This window comes from Talpa occidentalis, unplaced genomic scaffold, assembly GCF_014898055.3.
Source record: "Talpa occidentalis isolate TD23 unplaced genomic scaffold, MPIMG_talOcc4v2.1 talOcc4.3, whole genome shotgun sequence".
NCBI lineage: Eukaryota > Metazoa > Chordata > Mammalia > Eulipotyphla > Talpidae > Talpa > Talpa occidentalis.
This window is the reverse complement of record NW_023603184.1, coordinates 131,644,950-131,668,266: the sequence shown is the minus strand read 5'-3', so window position 1 is coordinate 131,668,266 and position 23,317 is coordinate 131,644,950. Positions and strand designations below refer to the sequence as shown.

The window sequence follows — 23,317 nt, the reverse complement described above, 5'->3', positions numbered from 1 at the left end:
TTTCTATATGTACAATGAATTTCTGATATACATTTTCATGTCTTTGTCACTATTCTAGTTCCTATTTTTTATATAAACAAAATTTCCCAGGCACATTGATAGTCATTCCTTATTTGATGGCATAGGTATTTCTGAAAAGTCTACAAAATTTTGTTAAGAATAAATTTTTGGGTTTTTTTAAGATTTATTTATTTATGCATGCAAGAACTGGGGTATGGGCCAGTTCATTTTTGAGTAGTTTATGTTACAGATTAGATTATCCCCCAGAAAAAAATAGTCAGAGGTGAAATTTAGTGTGCAAACTATTCTTGGGAATTGCCCTTAGGATCAGCAGCTGTGGTTGAGGCTGAGGTTGGGGAATGGAAGCTGGTTTGGACAGAGAGGGAAAAATCAGGATGTGATTCAAACTTGATAGCAGCCTTGCCTAAAACTGTTAATATATCTGGTGCTAAAATAACCCATCAAATTTGTCCTGAGTTGGCATCCAGCTATCATTAGATATGGTTGCCATAAGAAGGAGTATGGACTTGGATGAATTGGTTTTCTGCAGCTGAGCAAATCTCTAAAGGATGGGTTGCCCTCAGGCCATTTGCCAATAGCATTTGCTGGGTCAACAAGTCATTCCTTGAAGGAGGTCTTGTCCTTTTGCACCAACCTGTATCACCAAATTGACCAATGTTTCAGGAACATCAACTGTATCCATAGGTCAAGTGCTAGATTGTGTCTGCATGATAAAAGACACAAATATGACTTAACATGACTAATAATTAAGGAAGTTAATATACATAGAATAGTATAAGATATAATATGGCATTTTTTTGGCTCCAGAGAACAGAAAGCTTAGTAAATAATAGAACTTTATAGATATGTGGGAGAAAAATAAGTTTTGCACTCATTCTTTTGATAATGGTTTTTTTTGAAAAAAAATTAGGAAATAGCAATGAGTGAGTTCTTTGTGTTTTTTGTATCCTTAAATAAGATGGATTTGTCTTGTATTTAATAAAGCTTATATTTCTGAGAATTAAACTCTACATTTCCAGTTTTTGACCGTAACAACCCTTTCTAATAATTATCTTACTCCAACACTTTTTTACATATCTTCTTAGGCTAACTCAGAGCCCTTTCAACTTCTGTTTTCCTCAAGTCTTTTTTTTTTTTTTTTTTTTTTTTTTTTGGGACCCTCGCCTGTGGCCGGGGATCGAACTGGCGCTACAGAGGCTGCGGACAGCCTCGCAACCCAGCTCTCAACCACTGCGCCACCAGGAGAGGCCCTCAAGTCTTTTAGCTGTCACTGCCTGTCTTTCTTGTCTCACCATCCAGTGTGCTAATGCAAACTGGAAAGTCCTTGACTATCAGAGTCATCTTACCAGCTGTCATCCTCAACACAACACAAGGGTTCATTCTCTACTCTTCTTATGCCAAGAGGGAGAAAGACCCATTATTATGCCATATGTTGCCTGGTTACACTATTAGTATCCTCATATTGCTTAAAGACCTCTTCTTTTGCTTTCCCCAGTGAGATTCCCTTTCCTGTCATCTAGCTTGACTATTGTTGACCTTTTAGTTTCAGAAGTCTGCAATCATCCTTGTTTTCCTCATTTTCTCTATTCATGCATACTTTAAAAACAGTCATTTATTGATACTTATGATATGTCAGACATTATGCTTTATGGTCTAAAGAACTCATTTATTTACAGAACCTCAGCAAAGGAGGTATAATTTCCATTCTAGAAATGGGAGCACAGACTCAGTTTAAATAATTAAGTGAGCTAAAGATACACAGTTTATATATTCCTAGAAAGATTCCCACTGGAATCTGGTTCATACCTTTAAGACTCTCAACTTATCAAAAAATCAGTGGTAAGTGGTGATATGCAGAGACACTAGGCACCCTCTTTGCTTTGAGGACTGATAGCAGAGTGTGGGAAACCGCTATTCCAGTATTGGAATTCTTAACATACTGTGGGCTCCAAAAGAAGGGACAGAACAGGAGTTAGATGTGATTTTATGGTAGAAGTATGTTTAAATTAGATTTCGGTGGATGAACAGTGTTTGGGCTGTCAGTGAACACCGGAGTGAGAATGGTCCTGTAGCATATGCAACACCATGTTTGATTCTGTCTGGGAATGTAGTCAATTGAATGAAAACAAAAGAGATACAATCAAAAAGATAAGTTAAGAAAATATTAAGAAGAGTATCCCTTCCCTATCTTATTCTCTCTCTCTAGCAGATAGATATGTTTTTGTAATGTATGATTTGAAAACAAACTAGTGACTTTTCATGTAATTCTGATCAAAATCTAGGAATTTATTTGAATAATTGATGTGATCCAATTACCCCAGAATTGTACTTATATATGAAAAGAAACATTATCCTTATTCATTTGCTGAGTAATCTCTAGAAAATTTTATCTTTTTAGCATTTGGTGTTACTACTATGATAACAGACCCACTAGTGATTCTTTTTTTTTTTTTCTTTAAGATTTATTTATTTATGATTACAAGAACTGGGGTACAGGTCAGAGTTGCGGGAGCTGAGAGGATTCACTGGAGACAGAGCGGGGAAAAGAAAAGACAGATAGACCAAAGTACACTACTGAGGGGAGCAACAGGTGAGTCAGGAGAGGTCTGCTGCACCATGTGGGTAGCTCCCTGGCTGAGGATCAAACTCAAACTGCAGAGGCTGAGGATAGCTTCACAGCACTCCTTGTGCTGTGCACTCCTTGCACCACCAGGGAGGCCCCCCACTAGTGATTCTTATAGGAAAAGTGTCATTATTTCTCTGTTTAAGTGATTTAAGATCATGTTTGAGGGAAAGAATTGTATTGTTAAAGATTGTTATCACTATTAGAAAGTTCCAAAAAGTTCTTAAGTTGCTTCCCCTCCTGCCCCATGACCAAATAACAAGTTTTCAGCTTCAGTGGGTGATATTTGATTAAATATTTGATTAAAATATTCTTATTGTAAGTTACCTAAAAAATGTGTTTATCCATAGCATGAGAACTCTTGTTTGCTCTAAGAGTTTTCTATTTCAATTATATGTCCATCCCATTTACTGCCAAATATTTATTCTCTGGAAACAGAATAAATGTGTATATTCAAAAACAGGTAACACTATTAACCTCTTATAATCATAGCTCAATAACTAAGAATATCTGTTTACCCAACTAATAGTGTTCCTAATGATAATTCAGAAGTGAGTACTAACCACCATGGTCACAAATTTATCATAAGGTCTGTTCTGATAATTGATATAAAATGATGTTACTAGGGCTAAATTTAAAATGGACATTTTCAACATAATTATCCAATGGTAATCAACTTTCAGGTGGATGTTTCTCATTTAGTGGTCAATTTGGAATTTAGTTTGGACAATAAGCAAAGAGATTTGTCAAATTTTGTTTGGCATAATTAAAAATCTACCTAGTCATTTTGATGTACAGTGTCACTTACAAGCCATTGTGTACTATCAATACTTAATCACATTGCTTTTGCTGGGCCTGAAAAGTTGGAAGTACCTGAAACCATTTTTGTTTGGCAGTGATGAATATTTTCATGTGTGTGAAAGGCAGTATAGGTTGATGGTTGTCATAAAGGCTAATAATGAGGGCTACACAGTTGTGTTGAGTTGTTTCTGGGGTGATTTATGAAAATTATATTTGAGCATTCACTTCTAAGTCTTTGAAATATTGAGATTTATGTTTTAGGATTTATTGCTATTCTTATGTTTTCATTCACATTATCTTTAGAAAATGATCTTCTGAATTACACATTTTCTAGTTCTGGGTAATGCATTTTAATTAAAAAATAAATCTAAGGAAAGAAGCCATGAAGAAATCATGCATTACTTCAAGGAAAAAGAACACATCTTTTGCCTTGGTTATATTTAAAAATTTTTAAAGCTCAGTTTTTATGAATAATAAGATTTGCCAAACCTGAAATCCTTTTCACTTAGCCCAACTTTTGTTGATTTAAGAGCTTACCTAGGGCAACGAAATAATTTCAAAGCTGTGATTTCAAAATAATTTCAAAGCTGTGATTGTAATTATGCTCAAATTTTCAACATTGTCTATTTTCTTCCTGCATTTTCCATATACTCAAGAGCATAAATACAAATATATTTCCCCATGTCCTCTGTAATAGAAACTGTTATTATACATAAGTTTATTTACCTTGCTCTTATTGGAGGGCTTTTGCTCTTACAAACATATCTCAATGAAGAACGTATGTTATTTCACGTACGTGAAGGTGATTTTGTCAGGTGAATTTTTAGGAGTCAAGTATACATACATCTTTAATACTAGCAGATAAAACAAGATTACCACCCATAAAAATTTTCCATTTGGCATTTTCACCAGCATTGTGGGACAGACTTGTTTCCCCAAAGCCCATGTAATAGACATTAGGGCATTATCAGATCTTTGGGTATTTTTCCAATGTGAAAAGTGAAAAAGGTATTCCATTGTGTTTTATTTTTTGTTTGTTTGTTTTGTTTAAAATAAAAAAAAAATTCTTTCACATTTCTGGAAGTTGGAAGCCCAAAATCTTAGTATGTCAGTGTCAAATACCATGAGACTCCCTCAGATCTTTCCTTGAGTCTTCCAACTTCTAGCAGACCCAGGAATTCATTTGCTTGTACATATATCACTCTAATTATTTGCATTCACCTGGTATTCTTCCTGTGTTTTTGCATCTTCATATGGCCACCTTCTTCATAAAGACACTAGTCACATTGGAGATTCACCCTACTCAAGCATGACTTTATCTTAACTAATTATATCCACAGTAGCCCTAAACTCAAACACAGTCATATTCTGAGATACAAGAATTAAGTATATCTATTACTCCTACCAACACAATTTAACTCCTACCAGCACCCAATAATCATTAACTAAATTAATAAACAAGATGACTTAAACTGATGTTTTGCGTCAAAATAGGTGGGATTGATTGTAGTGGTCTAATTGGAAATGAATAGCTAATGCCAAAACTAAAACCAAATATGTCTCTACATCCTTAAGTTTTACAATGGTTTCAAATTAATGTACTAGCAACTAAAAAAATTTTTTTTTGATAGACACAGATGCAATCCTCCAGGAACCTCTACTATTCTAGCCATTGTATTTTGGGGAATGTGTGAATGAGAGATGTTGTCCCTACTTACATTCTCTATGATAAGATATAAGCAGGAATAAAATAAAACATTCTGAGTGGAAAAGTAATAGATCTCCCACTGCAAAGTGTGATGGTAACCAATAGTTTTTGCTAAACAAATCACTATCTAATATTTTTAGTATTGCTCATGTATATTTAACATGCATTTACCTTATTGTGAATGGCACTATACAAATCTACTTCTTTTCCTGCAAATTCTCTTTTCTGAATATGTTCTTTTTCTTAATTGACTGTCACTTGTTTCTTAAATTCTATAAACTCTTCATGTATTTAAGGCATTAGCTCTTGTGAATATTGCAATTTTTCCTCTTTGCAATTTGGCTCTTTATGATTTTATGGTGTATCATAATGGCATAGATATTTTTGAATCACATTTATTAATATCTTTTTGTCTTCTAAATGTTTTATCTTGGTTAGAAAATAATTAACTATCATTTTACTTTTCTATTGCTATATTGCTCTTGAAAGTTTTGCTCAAGAAATTTTCTGTTTGAATGAAGAGGTAATAAAAACAAGGCAAGAGTGTTTTAATGTAAATTTCTTGAGTTTTGAATAACTCAACAAAAATAGCTATAGAAATTACATATTTTAATATTTGATATGATAGTCCCAATTCCATTAAACTAAAACCCACAATTTTGATTATTTTCACCAAAGATAACTTTCATTGACACAAAAAGTGAGACTTGGCTTTAATTTTCTCCTCTTTAATTTGGAATGGTTTCCCTTTAATATTATTTATAATACTTATCAGGCATTTAAGAATAGAGATTCTGTTCCCAAATGATGAAAGTTAGGCACTTGTATACTAAATATTTAAAATTATATTGAAGTTAGTAAGATGATTTAATATTTAAATATATCGCTAATTTAGTATTAAATATTCTGATTTTTGAAAATTGTGAATCCACAGAAGCAGTGTTTTCTTGTCTTTAATATTGTGACTACATATGTTAATTGAATTTGTTAATTAATTTTAATAAATATGAAATTGAGTACATGTGGCTTTAAATAACACATTTTCATAGAATTGAGTATCTTTCTGTACCTGAAGGAACCCTTTAATAGTTTTTCTTAGTTTCAGAAGTGAGTTTATGGTTTTAGATACCTAATAATTATAATTTTTAGTTATACTAATGTGGAAAATAATGTTGAAGAATTTTCAATTTACATAGTTTAAAAAAACTATGTACCATTGATAATGAAGCACTGCTAACATATTTAGGAATAAATGGATATGGATATATGTTATATAAAAAGAAAGGAAATAAGTTAATTGATGTTATATGTTATATTGCATGCATACACATAAAATATGCATATATTCACTGTGTATTTTTTATAAAGGTCTGGAAACATTTAATAGTGCTGCTATAGAGTTACTATCCATGAGGTGTATTTTTGCATTCCTTATCCCCCTATATAATCTTGGGCTAAAGTCTACAAATTTCATTAACACAGAAAACTAGTTTTATACTCAAATATAATGTTCTTAATGAAAATATATCACACCCTTTCAAGGGATCAAGAAGGAAATGCTGAATCAAATAAAGTTGCTCTGCTCTGCTCTGCAAAGGCTTATACATTTGGATTGACAAATCTTAAATATATAAGTCCCATCATCTATTCTATATGTCATTATATTAAACATAGCTGTATTCCATACTCATCTTAATGAACATATTAGTCTTCAAATGTACAAATGATTTTACCCAATAAATTGCACATCTAAAACCTCAAATATTTCATGTGCACACCTATGAATTGTAAACATAAAAACACCAAAATCCAAGAAATAATCCAAAAATATTAGATAATTACTGACTCAACTAAAATTTATTGTGGATTTAACAAAACTGAGGAGATGCTTCCTTTTGGAGGCACACCTGAATTAAATATGTAAGCTATGTGTGTTGAAAACATTATCAGTCTGTAATTGGATCTTCCTTGAGGCTGTTCAGACATGCATGTTAGGCATAGCTTTTGCTCTTGCAATTACTTTAAAATTAATGGGCAAAGAAGACTATTTAGTATATTATCTCTCTTTTCATAATACATTTATTTTATTTTTCTTAAGGAAATGCATAGCCAAATGAAAAATAGAAGTTCAAATTGCCTACTAAATTGTTTGAATTTCACTATGAAAGGGAACTTACATGGCAAAGTCAAAATAATATTTTCTTTCTTATAGCTAATGAGCATTTTTAGAGTCCAGAAACAAATAGAAATATTGTTAATTAGTAACATCGAAATTAAAAATAACCCCTGTAACCCCTTTCTGGTCAATTATACTGTTTATATTATTTTTCTAGATTTTATTGCTCTTGCATTTTTAAATTTGAAGGAGATGTGATGTAGTCATACATCTAGTCATTTATTACAAAGGTGACAATATCCTAACTTAAAGAATGCATTTTTATAATACTACTTATATTAAATTGAACAGTTTACTTTTAATTTATTCTAGAAAATATAACTTAAAATATAGAAACAATTTATCTGGGAAAGATAATTTATTGTACTATACCTTTAAACCTTAGGTATATAAATAATTACTAAATGATCTTTCAATAAATATTTTTGAAATATATTTAGCTCCAGTTTCTAATATTAATTACTTGTTCTGAAAATTCCTTAAAAATACCAAATTTATTTGTCTCTACTACCTAATGGTATTACATGAAAATACTTGTCATTCTATAAGGACTAAGTAAAGCTGTTTTTTATCAATGGTGACACTGAAAACATCAATATTTATGAAAGGAAACTGTTTTATGAATGTCATGTGATACCAATTTATTTTCATTTTTAGAATATAGCAGGATACATGTCATGTGCTAAGTAAATCTTGTTGTGTTGGTGAAATGATCTCTATTATTTGATAATTTCTCTGAAAATTATACTGTTTTATTGGAAACTCTTTGCTCATGACCAAAATTTCTGTAGGTATTTATTTTCAAAGCCATCTAAAGTCATCCAATAACTACCAAATGAAGTATTCAAATATTTGCATCACATTTTCAAGAAAATATATTAGATGCATGAAAATGCCTTAATGTTAAGCGCCATAACTCTGTACTTATATTTCAGATATTCTCAAGTGCATTGCTTCTTTAATCACACTTAACATATAATTGCATAGTTTGCACTTAAAATCATTGAAATTGGTTTAGAAGAACCTTCAAATACTTACTTTCTCTATACTTGATTTTAAAAATTGAAATAAATTTGAGGTTATGATGTTACAGTACATGTTTTAACACATCTGTGAATTTTAATTTATATAAATTTCGATTAAAATAGCTAAAAAGTGAAGAACTTATTTTATGAGTGGGTTTTGCATATCATTTCAAGATTTGATGAATAATTACTCTGAATAAATGAATTCTTTTAATCTAAGTAAACTATGTAAGTGTTTTCATAAATAATAATCTTCTAGTTCCTCTGATGAAACAGACTGTAGCAAATAATTTTTGAGAGTTCAAGGCCAGAGAAACATTCTCTAATAATCCAAAATTTTCGTAATCATGCCTAGTGACTTTAAATTTTAATTTTTTTAGTTTTCCAAATGATCTTATATTTAGACTTTTAGTACAGATACATGTTGTTTTTGTCTGATTCTTAGAGGCAAGAGTTAGCTCATGGTTCATTCGAATCTTAATATCAAGCAATAGTCATACACTTCAGAAATTCTGGGAACTATAATATTAGAAAGGATCAATAACATAAAAGATTACTAGAATAACCTCAGACTTTCTTATGTCTCAACATATGGTAATAGAACAGTATGGCAATATTTAATAGAGACTATAAGCAATCATCATTATTAGATATCTTACATTGACAATTTAATACAATAAAACTTCTTTGCCCTTTTCAGATTTGTTTAGCAGAATGACCAGAGAATAATTGCTATACCTCTAGTGGACAGGTAATATGTGAACAAGCCAATGGGTCATACTAACACTAACATGAACTTTGATGGAAAACAAAATTCAGTCATAGGGTTTTGGTGCATTATGAAAAAAAAAATGCAACTAGTTGCATGAATGATGGGATAAAAAGAAACTGAGAAACAAAATTCTACTGATATTGGATCCAATTCATTTTCTACCGCATGGAAAGAAAAAAAAATATGTTTTTAAAGATTTATTTTTATTTATTTATTTTATACAAGCACTGGGTACAGTCAGAAGCGCGGGAGGGTGAGAGAATTCACCAGAGCCAGAGCGGGGAGCAGAACAGGCAGAAGGACCGAAGTACACTGCTGAAGGGAGCAGTGGGTGGCAGGCAAGGTCTGCGCGCCATGTGGGACCCTCCTCTGGTGGCCGGGGAGCAGCCGGGGATCGAACCGGCGCTGCAGAGGCTGTGGGCAGCTTCGCAACCCAGCGCTCAACCGCTGGGTTGGCCCAATATTTATTTTTTTAAGGGAATTTTTTTTTTAAGATTTATTTATTTAGGAAAGAAAAAAATTTTGAAAGGATTTTCTTGACCTGAAAGAACAGGGAAACTTTTCTTATCCTGACTTATAGATCAGGTGTGCATCATTCACAAGGGGGAAGAAAAAAAAAAAAACACCAAAAAACACTTCAAAGATTCTCTGTTATTTATTGAAGGATTAAAAGAAAAAAAAATGTTGAAGCAGAAACACCAGGCCAAAGATTAGGAGATACAAGCTTACCGCCCTGTAAAATTGTATCTGTCCTGGGCAAGCTAGGTGTCGCTTTCAGATTCCTCAGGATGCGTGCTCTGTGCTGAGATCCCATGACTTCACTCACAGGCAGCAGCTTCCGAAGCAGTCTCTTGGCATCCAAACTCTTTTCCTGTGATTTATTTTGGGGACAGTGATGCCAAATTACATGAGTTTCTTGGTCAAGAATGTTGAGTTGATCCTCATTTTGCTTAGAATAAAATCCAGATGTCAACCTATCATTGAAACTCCTCCAAGCTCTCATCCCAGCTTGTGTTTCCAGCTTCATTCCTTGTCAATCTGTTATGTACCAGAAACTCCATATAAGCTGAAACTCCATATAAGCTAATCTATTTGTGTTCTCAAGTATGCCCCAATTTCTCATTATCTTCATTTTAAATGTAAAGGAAACAAGTTATATTATATAACTGTCAAATACCAGCCCCTTTGTAAGGCCTTTGCATGTACATTACGTGAAATTATTGCAAAATATAGGCATTGTTATTGCATATAGTGAAGGAACTTGAGATTTCAGGGTGAATGTCTTGCTTTTTATTATAGTCACTGGTAAGAAAGCAGATGCTGGAAAGAATTTATATGAATCAGTTCCACACCTCTTTCTCCTTATCACACCATCTATCCCATCTTATTCATTCCTTTGTAACATGTTCTTCCCACATAAAAATATCCACTCAGATTTCCTTCTCAGTAAAGCTTTTATCAGTTTTCATGCACTCATTTTTTTCAGTTAGAAAGTAATCTCAATCTTCAATGAATTATAAAGAACATATCATAAATGTATATTGTAACTATTATTAATACTCATCATGTATTTTAACTAAATTTTAGATTTCTATTAGGAAATCAGATACTTAATAGAATATATGTATTTTATACCTTCATGGATTATATAGGGTAATCCTTATTCAGTATTGGAAACGAGCTAATGAATGAAATAATGGTCAACAGTTCCCTCTGAATACTGCTAAATTCTCTACCACTATGAATGAAATAATATATAATGAAATAACCATTATACTGCTCTGCATGACTGTTTGAGTTTGCCGATGATGAATTTAATGACCATGAATTGCCCTTTCCTAGGACAGGCATTATAGAAATCCAAGATAAGATTTTATTTCAAAAATACTGGTTAATTTTCAGTGGCTAGTTTCATACGCCAGTGTAGGACCAGATGCCTTCTTGCAGAGATTCTTTATGAAGCATTCCTTTTCCACTGCCGCTTTCTAACCCCTGCACAGTGTGTGTCTAGCCACAAGTTATACATACCTTTGACTTGTAGCCTCCTGCAGCAAAGACATTAGCAGTAGGGTTCTTGTGTGACACCATGCATTTTCTTTCATGGTTTATTATACTCCCTTTGCCTGAGTGTGTGTTAATGTTATTTACTGCTACATTATTAAAAACATAAAAGCATAAATAACATTAATGCAGGATTTTACTAGTGACTGCCTCTAACGGAATGCCCTTGACATCAGGTTCAGTGTAGAATATTAAAATAACATTGACATGAATATTTAATATAAGAACTTGCATATAAATCCTGGTTTCAAATTTAATATATCTGATGATTATAATTAAGTTCATTATAACAAGTAGAGGAGATAAGAAAGAAATGATAGGACAAATGATTCCTACGTATGAATTTTCCTATGTAAGCATGAGGCTAGTAAGTGAAAAATGGAAGGCTTAATTAAAGTCACTCCCTATTTTATCTTGAATGAATCATTAAGAACACAATCCAAGCTGCTGCTTTACTAGAAGCATATTTGAGGTGTTTTATTAGGTATGAAGGGAAGGTTTTCCTAATTGTATTTAGTTTGTTGTTACTTGTCTATGCATTATAATTGTCATTACTTAACAGATTATTCTTGCAGATTAGAAATACAGTAGTTATCTTTATTTAAAGATGATACACTGATTAGGAAAACAATTGAGTATTGTTTCCCCCAAATTATACAAAATAGCCAACAATCAAGTCCTGAGTGATTAAATAAGAGCTATTACAATAAAGTAGATTCTTTTTTTTTTTTTTTTTTTATAGAGGCATGCTTTATTTATTTGTTTGCTGGTTTGTTTGTTTGTTTTTTTTGTTTATACATGCACTGGGTACAGTCAGAAGCGCGGGAGGGTGAGAGAATTCACCAGAGCCAGAGCGGGGAGCAGAGCAGGCAGAAGGACCGAAGTACACTGCTGAGGGGAGCAGCGGGCGGCAGGAGAGGTCTGCGCGCCATGTGGGACCCTCCTCCGGTGGCCGGGGAGCAGCCGGGGATCGAACCGGCGCCGCAGAGGCCGCGCGCAGCTTCGCAACCCAGTGCTCAACCGCTGCGCCACCGGGGAGGCCCCAATAAAGTAGATTCTTATCTATTTTTAATCAAATTTCTTTTTTTTAAATTATTGATTGAGTGCTCCTAGAATCAAGTTCTCATGTGCAAAAAATGATTCTAAAGACATGAGTGAGACTTAGTCCCTTCCTATAATGACTATTTAGCATTTTATTATTAGAGTATTAATTTTCAGTAGATGAGGATAAATTGCATTCACATGACTTATTAAAAAAGGGATTGTTACCACCTGTCAGAATGTTACTTCCAATTCCCACTAGTGAGTTAACAGTGATAGTTCTTATTGGGATAATGAATAAAGGCCACAAAACCAGCTGGTTTTAGTTGATTATGAACTGACATTCCCTCCTAAAGACAAACTTTGGTGGAAAGAGTGTTGACCATAGACAAGATAAGAACTAGATTTGTATTGCAGCTTGTTTGCTTACCAACTTTAAGATCTTGGAAAATTGCTTATATTTCCAAACTTGTCTCATTATCAATTTATTGGTATAATAACAACAGCTGGACAAGATTGAGTTCATATATAAAACCAATAGCATTGTAGCAGGCACAGTTAAACAAAAGTAGCAGTTGTTATGACCTGATGGGATTTTTTCATAGGTGGCTTTAGAGGAACCATAAATATATTTGCTAAGAACTAGAAATGTATAGAACTAAATATAGGGCTTAACCTAGCATTAAACAACTCTTATAGAAACTGATTTTCATTTTTAAAGAGAAAAATTGAAAGTAATAGACATGGTTTGCAAGTTAATTATTCTGTCTCTTTAGTGATAGAATCTATAGCCTCTTTAGCCACTGATATTTTATTCTAATACTAATATGTTTGCAATTTCAATCTTTATGGCATATTTCATTGTTCTTCCTAGATCCATGTTGGACCTTGCTAATCTTATTCTTATAAATCATTCCTTAGATATAATTCCCTTTCTGTAACTTTTCTATGATTAATCTATAAGCAATAAAGTGTCTCTGCCCTAACTATGAGCAGTCATCAGTACCTCTTGGTCTCTATTATCTACATTAACTTATGCTATTAACTTTGCTTTAAATACTGTTATTATGGTTGTTGTTTATTACAGAGCAAATTTATGCAGTACGTGTCCTTCTCTTGCAACTTCTTAAACTGAATTTTGGCCTTCTCCTAACCCTTCCTGATTTCTTTAGAGGGACTATGAAAACTAGTCCCCAAAAACATACACAGTATTGTAACCATTGTTACCTCAATTTAAAAAAGAAATAAAATAATAAAAAAAAACTAAGGTATTTAAATTCATTTTAGAGAAAAGGAATCAGCACTTAAAAGGTGTATCAATACATCATCTTCTTCCCATGGCTGCAGGTCTCTGGAACTTACCTAGAGTTCTAATTTCATCTCATGCCACAAATAGCTCCTGCTAAATTCCAGACATGTGAGCCTTCTCAGAGTTCCAAAATTTAGCAAGCTCTTAGACTTCTTATTTTTTGACTGGTTTCTTCTCATAATTCTTATTTCAGGATGTATTTCCTGATCCCCAATCTACAGTAGCCCTGCAACCACCATTTTAATATCTATCAAAATGCCCTCTTTAATTTTCCCTAATACTTAATTTAATGCATAATTTTAATATTTTAACAGTTATTTGCTTTTCCTGCTTTTCAGTTTTCTCTCCCAGTAGAACAAAAGTGTGATGAGGAAAGACATGTTAGTTTAGACCCAATTTCAATCTGAGTGTCAGACACATAGTGGATATTCAATAAATATGTTCAAGCAAGTAAACGTATAACAGAGACATAGGAAACTGTAGAAATGGTGGAGGTCAATTCAGTGAAACTAGGGGTAAGGAGAAAAAAAGGAGGAAGCACATGATGTACAATTCCACTTGTGTAGAATCTGTCACAAAGTTCTTTGATATGTGTAACAATGTTAAGTACACGCCAAATATATGGAACAGCCTCTCAATGGGTGAATTATGTAAAACGAAGATAGAAAATTGTTGACTGAAAATCAGAAGGAGCCTATTCACTGTGGTAGTCCACAAAAATGACAAGAGAAATCAGAAAGGAGTGTTAAGGCCACTGAGCAATATGAATGAACTTAAACTATGGCTTGTTAATTCAGCCTGTATAATTGCTATTCACCTACTTCTACAAGTAAATATTATTTATTCTACATATGAAAGGACAGATGCAGTTTTATTTATTTTATTATCTGGGTACCATCTGCAGCAAAGCAAGTTTGTAAAACATTATTATGGATCATTTGCATCAATGCCATCATCTTTATCTTTCTTGCTGTCGTCACCATTAAGTTTCGTTGTCTCTAGTACAGGAGTCCAGATTTGCGTATTCACAAATCTGCTGATTTTGCATTGAGCACCATTTTATGTATCTACATTAATTTTCTATCTTTTCTTTTTCTCTGCCCCCCTCTTTATCTTCCTGATCCCTGATACAAGATATTTTTTTTGCCATTTTCAGCTGAAAATATTAAATGAATGGTCCATAGATACCATGAAACAGTGAAATTTTGATGAATTAACATTCTTTTAAGCAAGTTTTCACTAACTATAAATGTTTTCATTTTATGAAACCACTAAACCTCATGACTCACAAAAAAGGTTGAAGTGACAAGGCACAAACATCTGAAGGTTGGACAAAATGATACCCTAATGTGACAAATGACTTTGTTCACTTTTACTTTTGTACAGAAATGTCTTCCTTCAGACAGAAACAGAGATACAAATAGCCCAGGCTAAAGAATAATGGCACACATGCTTCAGTGCTTTTTGTCTTTGCCTTAGTAGTCGCTGGGTAGTTTTAAAAAATGTCCTTATTCAAACCAGACCTCATTATGAAAAAGAATGTTCTTGCATTAAAGATTTCTGTGTAGCACCTGTTACATCCTTCCCTTTGTCCAGTGAGAAAGTGTTTTTAATTCACCTACAAAAAAAAAATGTATAAACCAAAAGGGAAAACAAAGACAGAATGATTTTATTTCCAGAAACATAGATAATGCACCTATCAACTTATGTTTTTTCGTGGCCTTCAGTGACATTTTCTAGTGACAGCAGCAAAGATTCCAAAATTGCTTCCAGAGCCCACACACAGTGATAGGTAACAGAGGACATTATACATTTTAACACAGAATAATTTATTGAAACCCAACACTCCATTATTAAAATATTGGATTTTTTTCCCCTTTCCGTCCCACTCATCACTCTAAATGAATCCACATTCTCTTTTCTTTATCTAGTCCCTATCCCCCAAAAAAGCCATCTGCTATTTCCTTTATGAAAAAATAAAACCTACAATTAGTGTCTTGTTCATCTTTTCTTTCTCAAAAAAAGAGAACTATTATGCAAATACTCTGCAATTTGGTTTCAAATACGCTTTGTAGTGTGATGAGCAATTTTCCTTAATACAACCCCAGCTTTTTTGCCAGGACTTACTAATAGATTTTTTTAAAAGAGAACTTTCATGTGACTTTTTTGCACTCTTCTGATGTAAACTTTTCAAATGCATATTTAGAATGGAGTTATCATTACTCCTTGAGTTCTAATAAAAAAAAAATGTTTATATATTTCATCCTAAAAAAGAAATCCGAAATTACCACAAAATCTTTCTTTTACCTTACAATTTCATCATTTTCTTTATCTTAAGAATGGCTGGTACCAAATAATACTCTCAGAAAATCAAAGAACTCTGTTTTCTGTGGATTTTGGAAGCCACATGAAGACAGATTTCAGCTTCTGCTCACAAAGACTCAAACATGAAGTCCTTTGTGTTTGACTTACCAGTTTATTTGTTCTGTTTGGCCCTATGTTACTCCTTTCTCTAGGAAATACTGCTTAAACTCTGCCTTATTCAAAACATAAAATGTTGCACCTTACATAAGTCTCTAGTTGGGTCCGTCATATCCCTAACCTCCATCAGAAATACCCAGTGACCCTGAAAACAATGCAGTCTCAGCCAAAGCCAACACCACTAAAAAAGTGAAGGTAAAAAGGGAATAATCTTCCCCCAGATAATAAATTGTCACATATGTGCCACCCCCTCTATGTGGTGTCTGTATATGTATGTATATTGTAATAAGACACTTAAGATAACTTTTGATTGGAGGCTATCTTTAGAATACACTTACTGACCATCATATGTCAATATTTTATTTCCTCTAAGCAGATGTGCCTCTATGGTTATGATAAATTAGATCATCTTTCTCATTTCAAGAAATGAAGATGGAGTACACATTTTTCATGTCAAAAAAAAAAAAATCTTATAGGGCCTTCCCGGTGGCGAGCGGTTGAGCGCTGGGTTGCGAAGCTGCCCTCAGCTTCTGCAGTTCCGGTTCGATCCCCGGCTGCTCCCCGGCTGCTCCCCGGCTGCTCCCCGGCCACCGGAGGAGGGTCCCACATGGTGCGCAGACCTCTCCTGCCGCCCGCTGCTCCCCTCAGCAGTGTACTTCGGTCCTTCTGCCTGCTCTGCTCCCTGTTCTGGCTAGGTGAATTCTCTCACCCTCCCGCACTTCTGACTTTACCCAGTGCTTGTATAAATAAATAAATAAATCTTTAAAAAACAAAAAAAACTTATAATTTAAATTTTTTAAATTGCACTTTTTGATGCCACAATAGTTTACAACACTGTGTATGACTCAGATGTCACACCCAAGTTTTTATAGTCTTACCTAGCTCTCAAATTTTGTGTTTCTATGAAGAATACATCACAGTGGGTAATATTGTTTACATTTGTGTAAGTTTTATAATTTATAAATTATAAATGTGTATGGTGCCTTAAATTCACACTAGTACTGAATGAGTTAGACTTGGGTTATCCTACTCTACCTGCAAATAACTTCATTTATACAGATTTTATTTACTAAGAACCAAATATCAAAGGTTAAAACCAGTAATATGATAGGTTTCAGCTTCAATTTTTTTGCAGTAAGTAAAATCTAACATAGTCTATATTTCAAAGAGAAAATATTAGTTTTATGTGCAATTATCCTATAACAGCTTCAATTTTAATAAATATACAGTCTTTGTTTTTCATTTAATTTCACTTGAATTAAATCACATTAAGAATATGTCTGCAGTAATGCCTTTTCATTTTTTTAATTGATTCCATTTCAATTGATTCAATTGAGTACATTTTAAAAATCATTATCAGTACTATTAGTACAGCAAGTAACTATAATTGTTAAAGAACTTTGGGTTGAAATGATGGTGTTATGTTTTTTCTACAGGAAGCTCTGATCATGGCAAGCATGGATCATCCGCACTTAGTCCGGTTGTTGGGTGTGTGTCTGAGCCCAACCATCCAATTGGTTACACAGCTTATGCCCCATGGCTGTCTGTTGGATTATGTCCATGAACACAAGGATAACATTGGATCACAGTTGCTGCTCAACTGGTGTGTCCAGATAGCTAAGGTAAGTGCCCATCATTTTTCATAGCAATGGCTTTTCGGTTTTAGATCCCCTAATCTAGGACATTTGAATATTGAAGACATGTCAAGTCCTTCAGTCTGTTTAAATAAAATAAATTATATTTATGATATTGGAACATATAGGGAATTATTTACATTCAAACCAAAGATCAAATTCATGATTTATTTTATTTTTGGATTATTGTACTACTCTGCTATATTGACCCAAAGTTAAAATGAAGAGCTACCAGATCAGAAGAAAAAAAATTTATACTGGATTTATTTGGCATTTTGTTTGATTTTGTATTGTTAGTTAACAAACAAAATTCATGTAAAAATTATTGCATGTCTGAATCATTCAATTTTTAGATGATTTAATTGAAAGTCCACACATATCATGTGCATTATTTTCAGTATTTGCAAATGATCACATTATAAAGATTTTCCTAGGTACTTTGATAATTCCCAATTGGTCTTTAATGGCTGGCATTTATTTTTGGTATAGCATAAAGTCTCCTATATAAAGGAAGTGACCTGGATCTTAGTTCCTTGGTGATGGGGGGTGGTAGCTCTGTGGTGAACTCAAGAACAGCTACTCATCACTGTGGTCTTTCTCACAATGATCTAATATTTCAAAAGAGACCAGGACTAGATATTTTATATGTTCTTCAAATTTAAATCTTGGCTCAAACCTTTGAAGTACTATAGGAGCCAAGCAAAGCACTTATGTTCTGCTGTCTATCAATGTAGAAATTCAGGTCTATTTTTCCCATGGTCAAGCAAACCATTAATGATTATCTATACTAAGAATAATTTTTGAAAATGTTCTCCTTCTAGATATGCTTTAATTTACTATTTGATTCTCGTTTACATCAAAGTATGACTTCATGCTTGGAAATTCTACAGATATGTTTACCTTTGCATTTGTATAATATAAATGCCAATATTACGTTAGTATCTCTAACATATGCCTTTTTTAAAATCTAATGAAGAAAAATACATTAGCCAAAGCAGTAATCTGAGATAACTCTTCAAATGCAAACCCAAAAATGTTATTTGAAGGAAAATCCTTGTTCAGTTTTATGTACTGTAATTCTTAATATGGTTTCTATGACAATGTGTTATAATTTTGTGAGTATTTTATGTTAAATTCTTAAATGTTTCTTTATGATAATGAACTTTGAACTATGTCTTCAAAACTGACTTAATTCTCTAAAACTCCTGTAATTTATAAGGTGAGCCAAACATGCAATAGAAATTCTCAAATCATCACTGTAATTGAAAACAAAACTAAGTTTCATATTTCTCAGCTCTCATCTAGTTCCTACAGTGTTCTTCATAATTTAGGTTTTGTCCTCAGGAATTCATGGTATTAATATATCATTTATGCAAGACTGTATATTCTAATAGTGGAAAGTTCTTTGAATTCTCTGAATAATTACACTGATTTAAACATTTCAGCCTTTGCAAATACCATTCCTTCTACTTAGGAGTCTTTTCTCATAGTTTCTTGATTCAAGAAACATGATCTTTTTCATCCATCAAGATTTATTGGGCTTCCTCTTCTTAAGAGAATTTCCCTAGTCAAACTTTTTGTCTCCAAACAGAAGTAACTTCTTCCTTTTCTGTATGCCTTTTTTTTTATATTGAGTACATATTTATTATTTAAATGTTTTACTGTGTGTTTTCATAACTCTTTGATTGTATGGCAAACTTATTTAGTGATTAATTCTTCAATAAATATTCATGGACATCTACCATGTTACAGGAACTAAAACTAAGCAGCAGCATGGACATGTACCTATTTCTTTTCATTTACCCTCATGGCGTGAACAGACATTGAACAAACAGAACAATAAAGTATGGGATTAAACACTGTCATCAAATTTTGGAGAGCTTAGGGTAAGATCTCATTGTATCTTGAGGAAGAAGATTTTAGCTATGGCAAGCACATTTAAGTCCAAGGAAAGATTATGTAGACTCTGTAGATAAAGTGAACATGTAATTTGTCACCCAAATGGCGCAACTTTAGGAATGAAAGAAGCTCCACTACTGTTATGCCATGGCAACTGATACACAAATGTTCTAAATTTTGCAAGATGTGTGGTAATCCTGTATAACATGAAAGGTTTAGATTTTATTAAAAATGTGGTAATAGGTAGCTATCAAGAATTCTACCAAGGAAGAGACATAATCCAATATATGTTCTGAAAAGTTCAAGTCAGTTTATATAGAGATTAGATTAGGCCAAACAAGAATGGAAATGAAGATAGCAGTTAGCAGTCGGGGTAATGAATATAAGGAGAATTAAATGGAATTAAGATATTTTCAAGACTGATGTAAGGCATTTGATTACTGATTAGCTGTTGGTGGTGTTTGAGGGGAGATAGGGTAGTGCCATTTCCTGGAATGGAGAAGCTAAAGAATTAAACAAAGCTGTAAGAAAAAAAAAAAAAAAGGAAATTTCACTTCCATATGTGCCAAATAGAACAAGTTTATAGAACATCAAAGTGGAGCTGTCAATTAGGTAGTTGAATTTGATCATAACTTTACTAAAGATTTAGGACTTACAGATACTTAAATATTTGGGAATGTGAGGGTTGTTCACGGACTGACAAGTTCTGATCCCTATTTCTTCTCAAGACCTAAAATTGATTCTTATGGTAGTTGAGTATTAAATAAATATTTAATAAATATTTTAACTTATAAGGAAAATACAATAATCTGCCCTTAAGCAAGGAGTTCTTCCTTCATCTTTTTTCCTCTTTTGGGACAGAACAGTGTAGTGGAAACAGGATTAGAGTCAGAAGAACCTGCATTGGTGTGTTGGTGTACACTTTTTGGTTTTGTGAGTTCAAATAAATTATTCAATATCTATGATGATTTTTTTTCTCAATGTATTAGGGGTAATTAATTGTTGCATTTTTTTTTCTTATCAGCAAAATGAGTAGACAAGTATATATCTGTGTCAGACTGAAAAATGACCCTTTGCCCCTCTGAGATATTCTGGCCTAGCCCCAGGATTTGTGAGTTAAAAGGACTTTGCAGGTTAAAAGGACTGAACAGATGTGATTAAATGAAGGATCTTGATATGATATCATGGATCATCCAGGTGGGTCTAGTGTAATCACAGGAGCGAGAGGGATCAGAGTAAGAAGAAAAGATATAAGGATAGAAGCAAATTGATGAAGGATGGGACTACAAGCTGAAAAATATAGTCTATTTCTAGAAATTGAAACAGGCAAGGAAACAGATTTACCCCCAGAGCATTTGGAAGGAATGAAGCCTCGCTGGCATCTAGATTTTAGTCCAATGAGACTGATTGTGGAATTCTTATGGCCACTGATGTAAGAAAATAGATTTTTCTTGTTTTAATACATTAAATTTGTGTAATAGAAAACTTGCAACCTTTGCCATAATGATTTGCAGAAACTAAATAAAACAGCCTCTAGATCTATGCACTCTAGGCCTATAGGTCCCTGGCTCAATTCCTAGAACATGGAATGTTTAAAAGAATTTCCTTTTATTAACTATCAGCAGAAAGCCTCAAAACAGAGAATGGTTTTAGAAATGTCTGTAAAACATGGGTCTGAGTAAACACACATATTTTACAAATAGCTATTTCAGTAAATCTTGGGTTTGTTTTATTTGCCTCCAATTCCCACTGTAAAAGAGAGAGACTCCTGTAAGTGAGATATCATCATAATTGCTCAGATACCACTTTATTTTGACTGCAAACCTTTTTTTTGTTGACAAAGTTGAAAGGAGAGTGGATGATACTGTAAAGTGGCCAATTTATATTTGTAGGATAACGTACACGTGGAAACTAACAGTGTGTAGGAAAAAATAATAGTCACGGCTAACATCAGGTGCTTACTCTCCACGAGCACTGCTCTGTATATTTTATTTATAAGTTAATTTGTCTCACCACGTATCTGTGAGGTGTCATTATTATGTCAGTTTCACAGAAAAAGAAAGCCAGAAACAGAGAATTTAAGTAACTCAAGTAAATTAACACAGTAAAATAGTGGAATCACTAATTTATATTTCTAATATAAAGACGAGTATTTAAAAATATTTTCATCCATGTTGCAAGTTTTTGCGCCATTATTCCATTGGTACATAGTTCTACACAATTTTATGTAAAAAAATACAAATTCTGAACATCAAAATTGTTTGCTTCTTATGAGCAGTCATAGTTATTCTGCATATGCTGCATTTGCAACTTGATTTAATTTGGTAAGCAAAGTAGAACATGTTATTATTTAATGTTCATATAATACCATATGCCTTCCTACTGCTTTATGAATCCAAGATAGAAGTTAATGGTGAGATTTCCTTCTTTCACAGTTATTGTTAGCACATTGGGCAAGCAGTTTTTAAAAGACAACTTAGCAGATTCTGAAAAGTCTATGTGAGTTAGAGCGAAGGACCTTCATGATAAATAACACTGATTGCGACTGAGGCCATGTAGATAAAGCCCATATTACACACCTGGAATCTGCCTGCTGCTATATGTGCATTGTTATTTAATTTTTACTGAAACTCTTAACAGGTGTGGTTCCTTATTCTCCTGTTTTACAAATGAGAAAAATGAGCAAAGTTAGGTCATAAGGGACACAACAGCAGGTTGAGAAAACTGGACTTTCTACCAGATCACTAGGTAATATCTGAGCCAGGTCTCTCTATTTTTTTACTCCAAACACATACACAAACACCACTGCACCTTAAAATCATTTGCTGTCCTCCAACAGTAGTTCTGAATTTGAGGAGAGAAATATGTATTTTTATTGTAGTTATGTCTCATCATTAATCCCATCAAGGAAAATATTCTATCATGGATAATATTTTTATTGTCTTCATGAGAATGTTTTATTGTCTTATGATCAACATCTGTGTCCTCTTTTCAAGAGAAAGTATTAGATATTCAATTATGGATATGGAATTTTAAACTGCTGTTTTATTTATAAAATATTATGATAAAGCAATCTCAAACTGTTCTGTCAACTGTTATGCAAAATAGATATGGATCACAAGTAACACTATTAATTAAGAATATAAAATGTTTTGTCTTGCACTAGTTTGTATTAGTCAAATAAACTTTAGGACCAGATTCACTGAGTTTACATCCCAAGTCTATCATTTACTAGCTGTGTCATTCTAGGTAAGTTAGTCACTCATCTGTACCATCTGAAAATGGGCATAATAAACCTCTTACTTCTTAGAGCAAAGTTTGAGAATAAGATAATATTTATAATATGCTAAAACACTGCTTAGCATCAAGTAAGAATGTATATTGTGTGTTATCTTGGAAAGTATCTGACATGAATAAAATAAGGATATATACATATGAAGTCAAAACACACTGATGATATAATTTATTAAGTAATTCTTACATCCCAGATATAAAAGATCTAGCATTTGTTCTTCGATCATTCTTGGTATTAGAAGAAGGAATCTATACTCAATATTTACTATTTCTGAATTCTGAAAGAAAGAATTTAAGTTTCCCATTCTAATGTGCTTTACAAAACAGTTCCTAAGATGTGTTCTACATGTGCTGTTCACAGCCTCTAATTTTAAGTGAGAAAACTGGATTATTTGTAATAGAAAAATACACGTGAAACCACCAGTGATTTCACAAAGAGCTGAGGTCAGGGGTAATTCTTTAAATAAAATAG

At 33.0% G+C, this 23,317-nt stretch overlaps 1 protein-coding gene across 3 annotated transcripts in view; it reads left to right on the top strand.

Annotated features, from left to right (window-relative positions):
• LOC119255187 (receptor tyrosine-protein kinase erbB-4) overlaps positions 1-23,317 on the top strand; it is a 964,561-nt gene that overhangs the window by 781,823 nt on the left and 159,421 nt on the right. For all 3 annotated transcript variants that reach the window (XM_054700043.1, XM_054700042.1, XM_054700041.1), the window contains one exon: positions 17,455-17,640. In XM_054700043.1, coding sequence (XP_054556018.1) covers positions 17,455-17,640 — 186 coding nt within the window. The remainder of the gene's footprint in view (positions 1-17,454; positions 17,641-23,317) is intronic.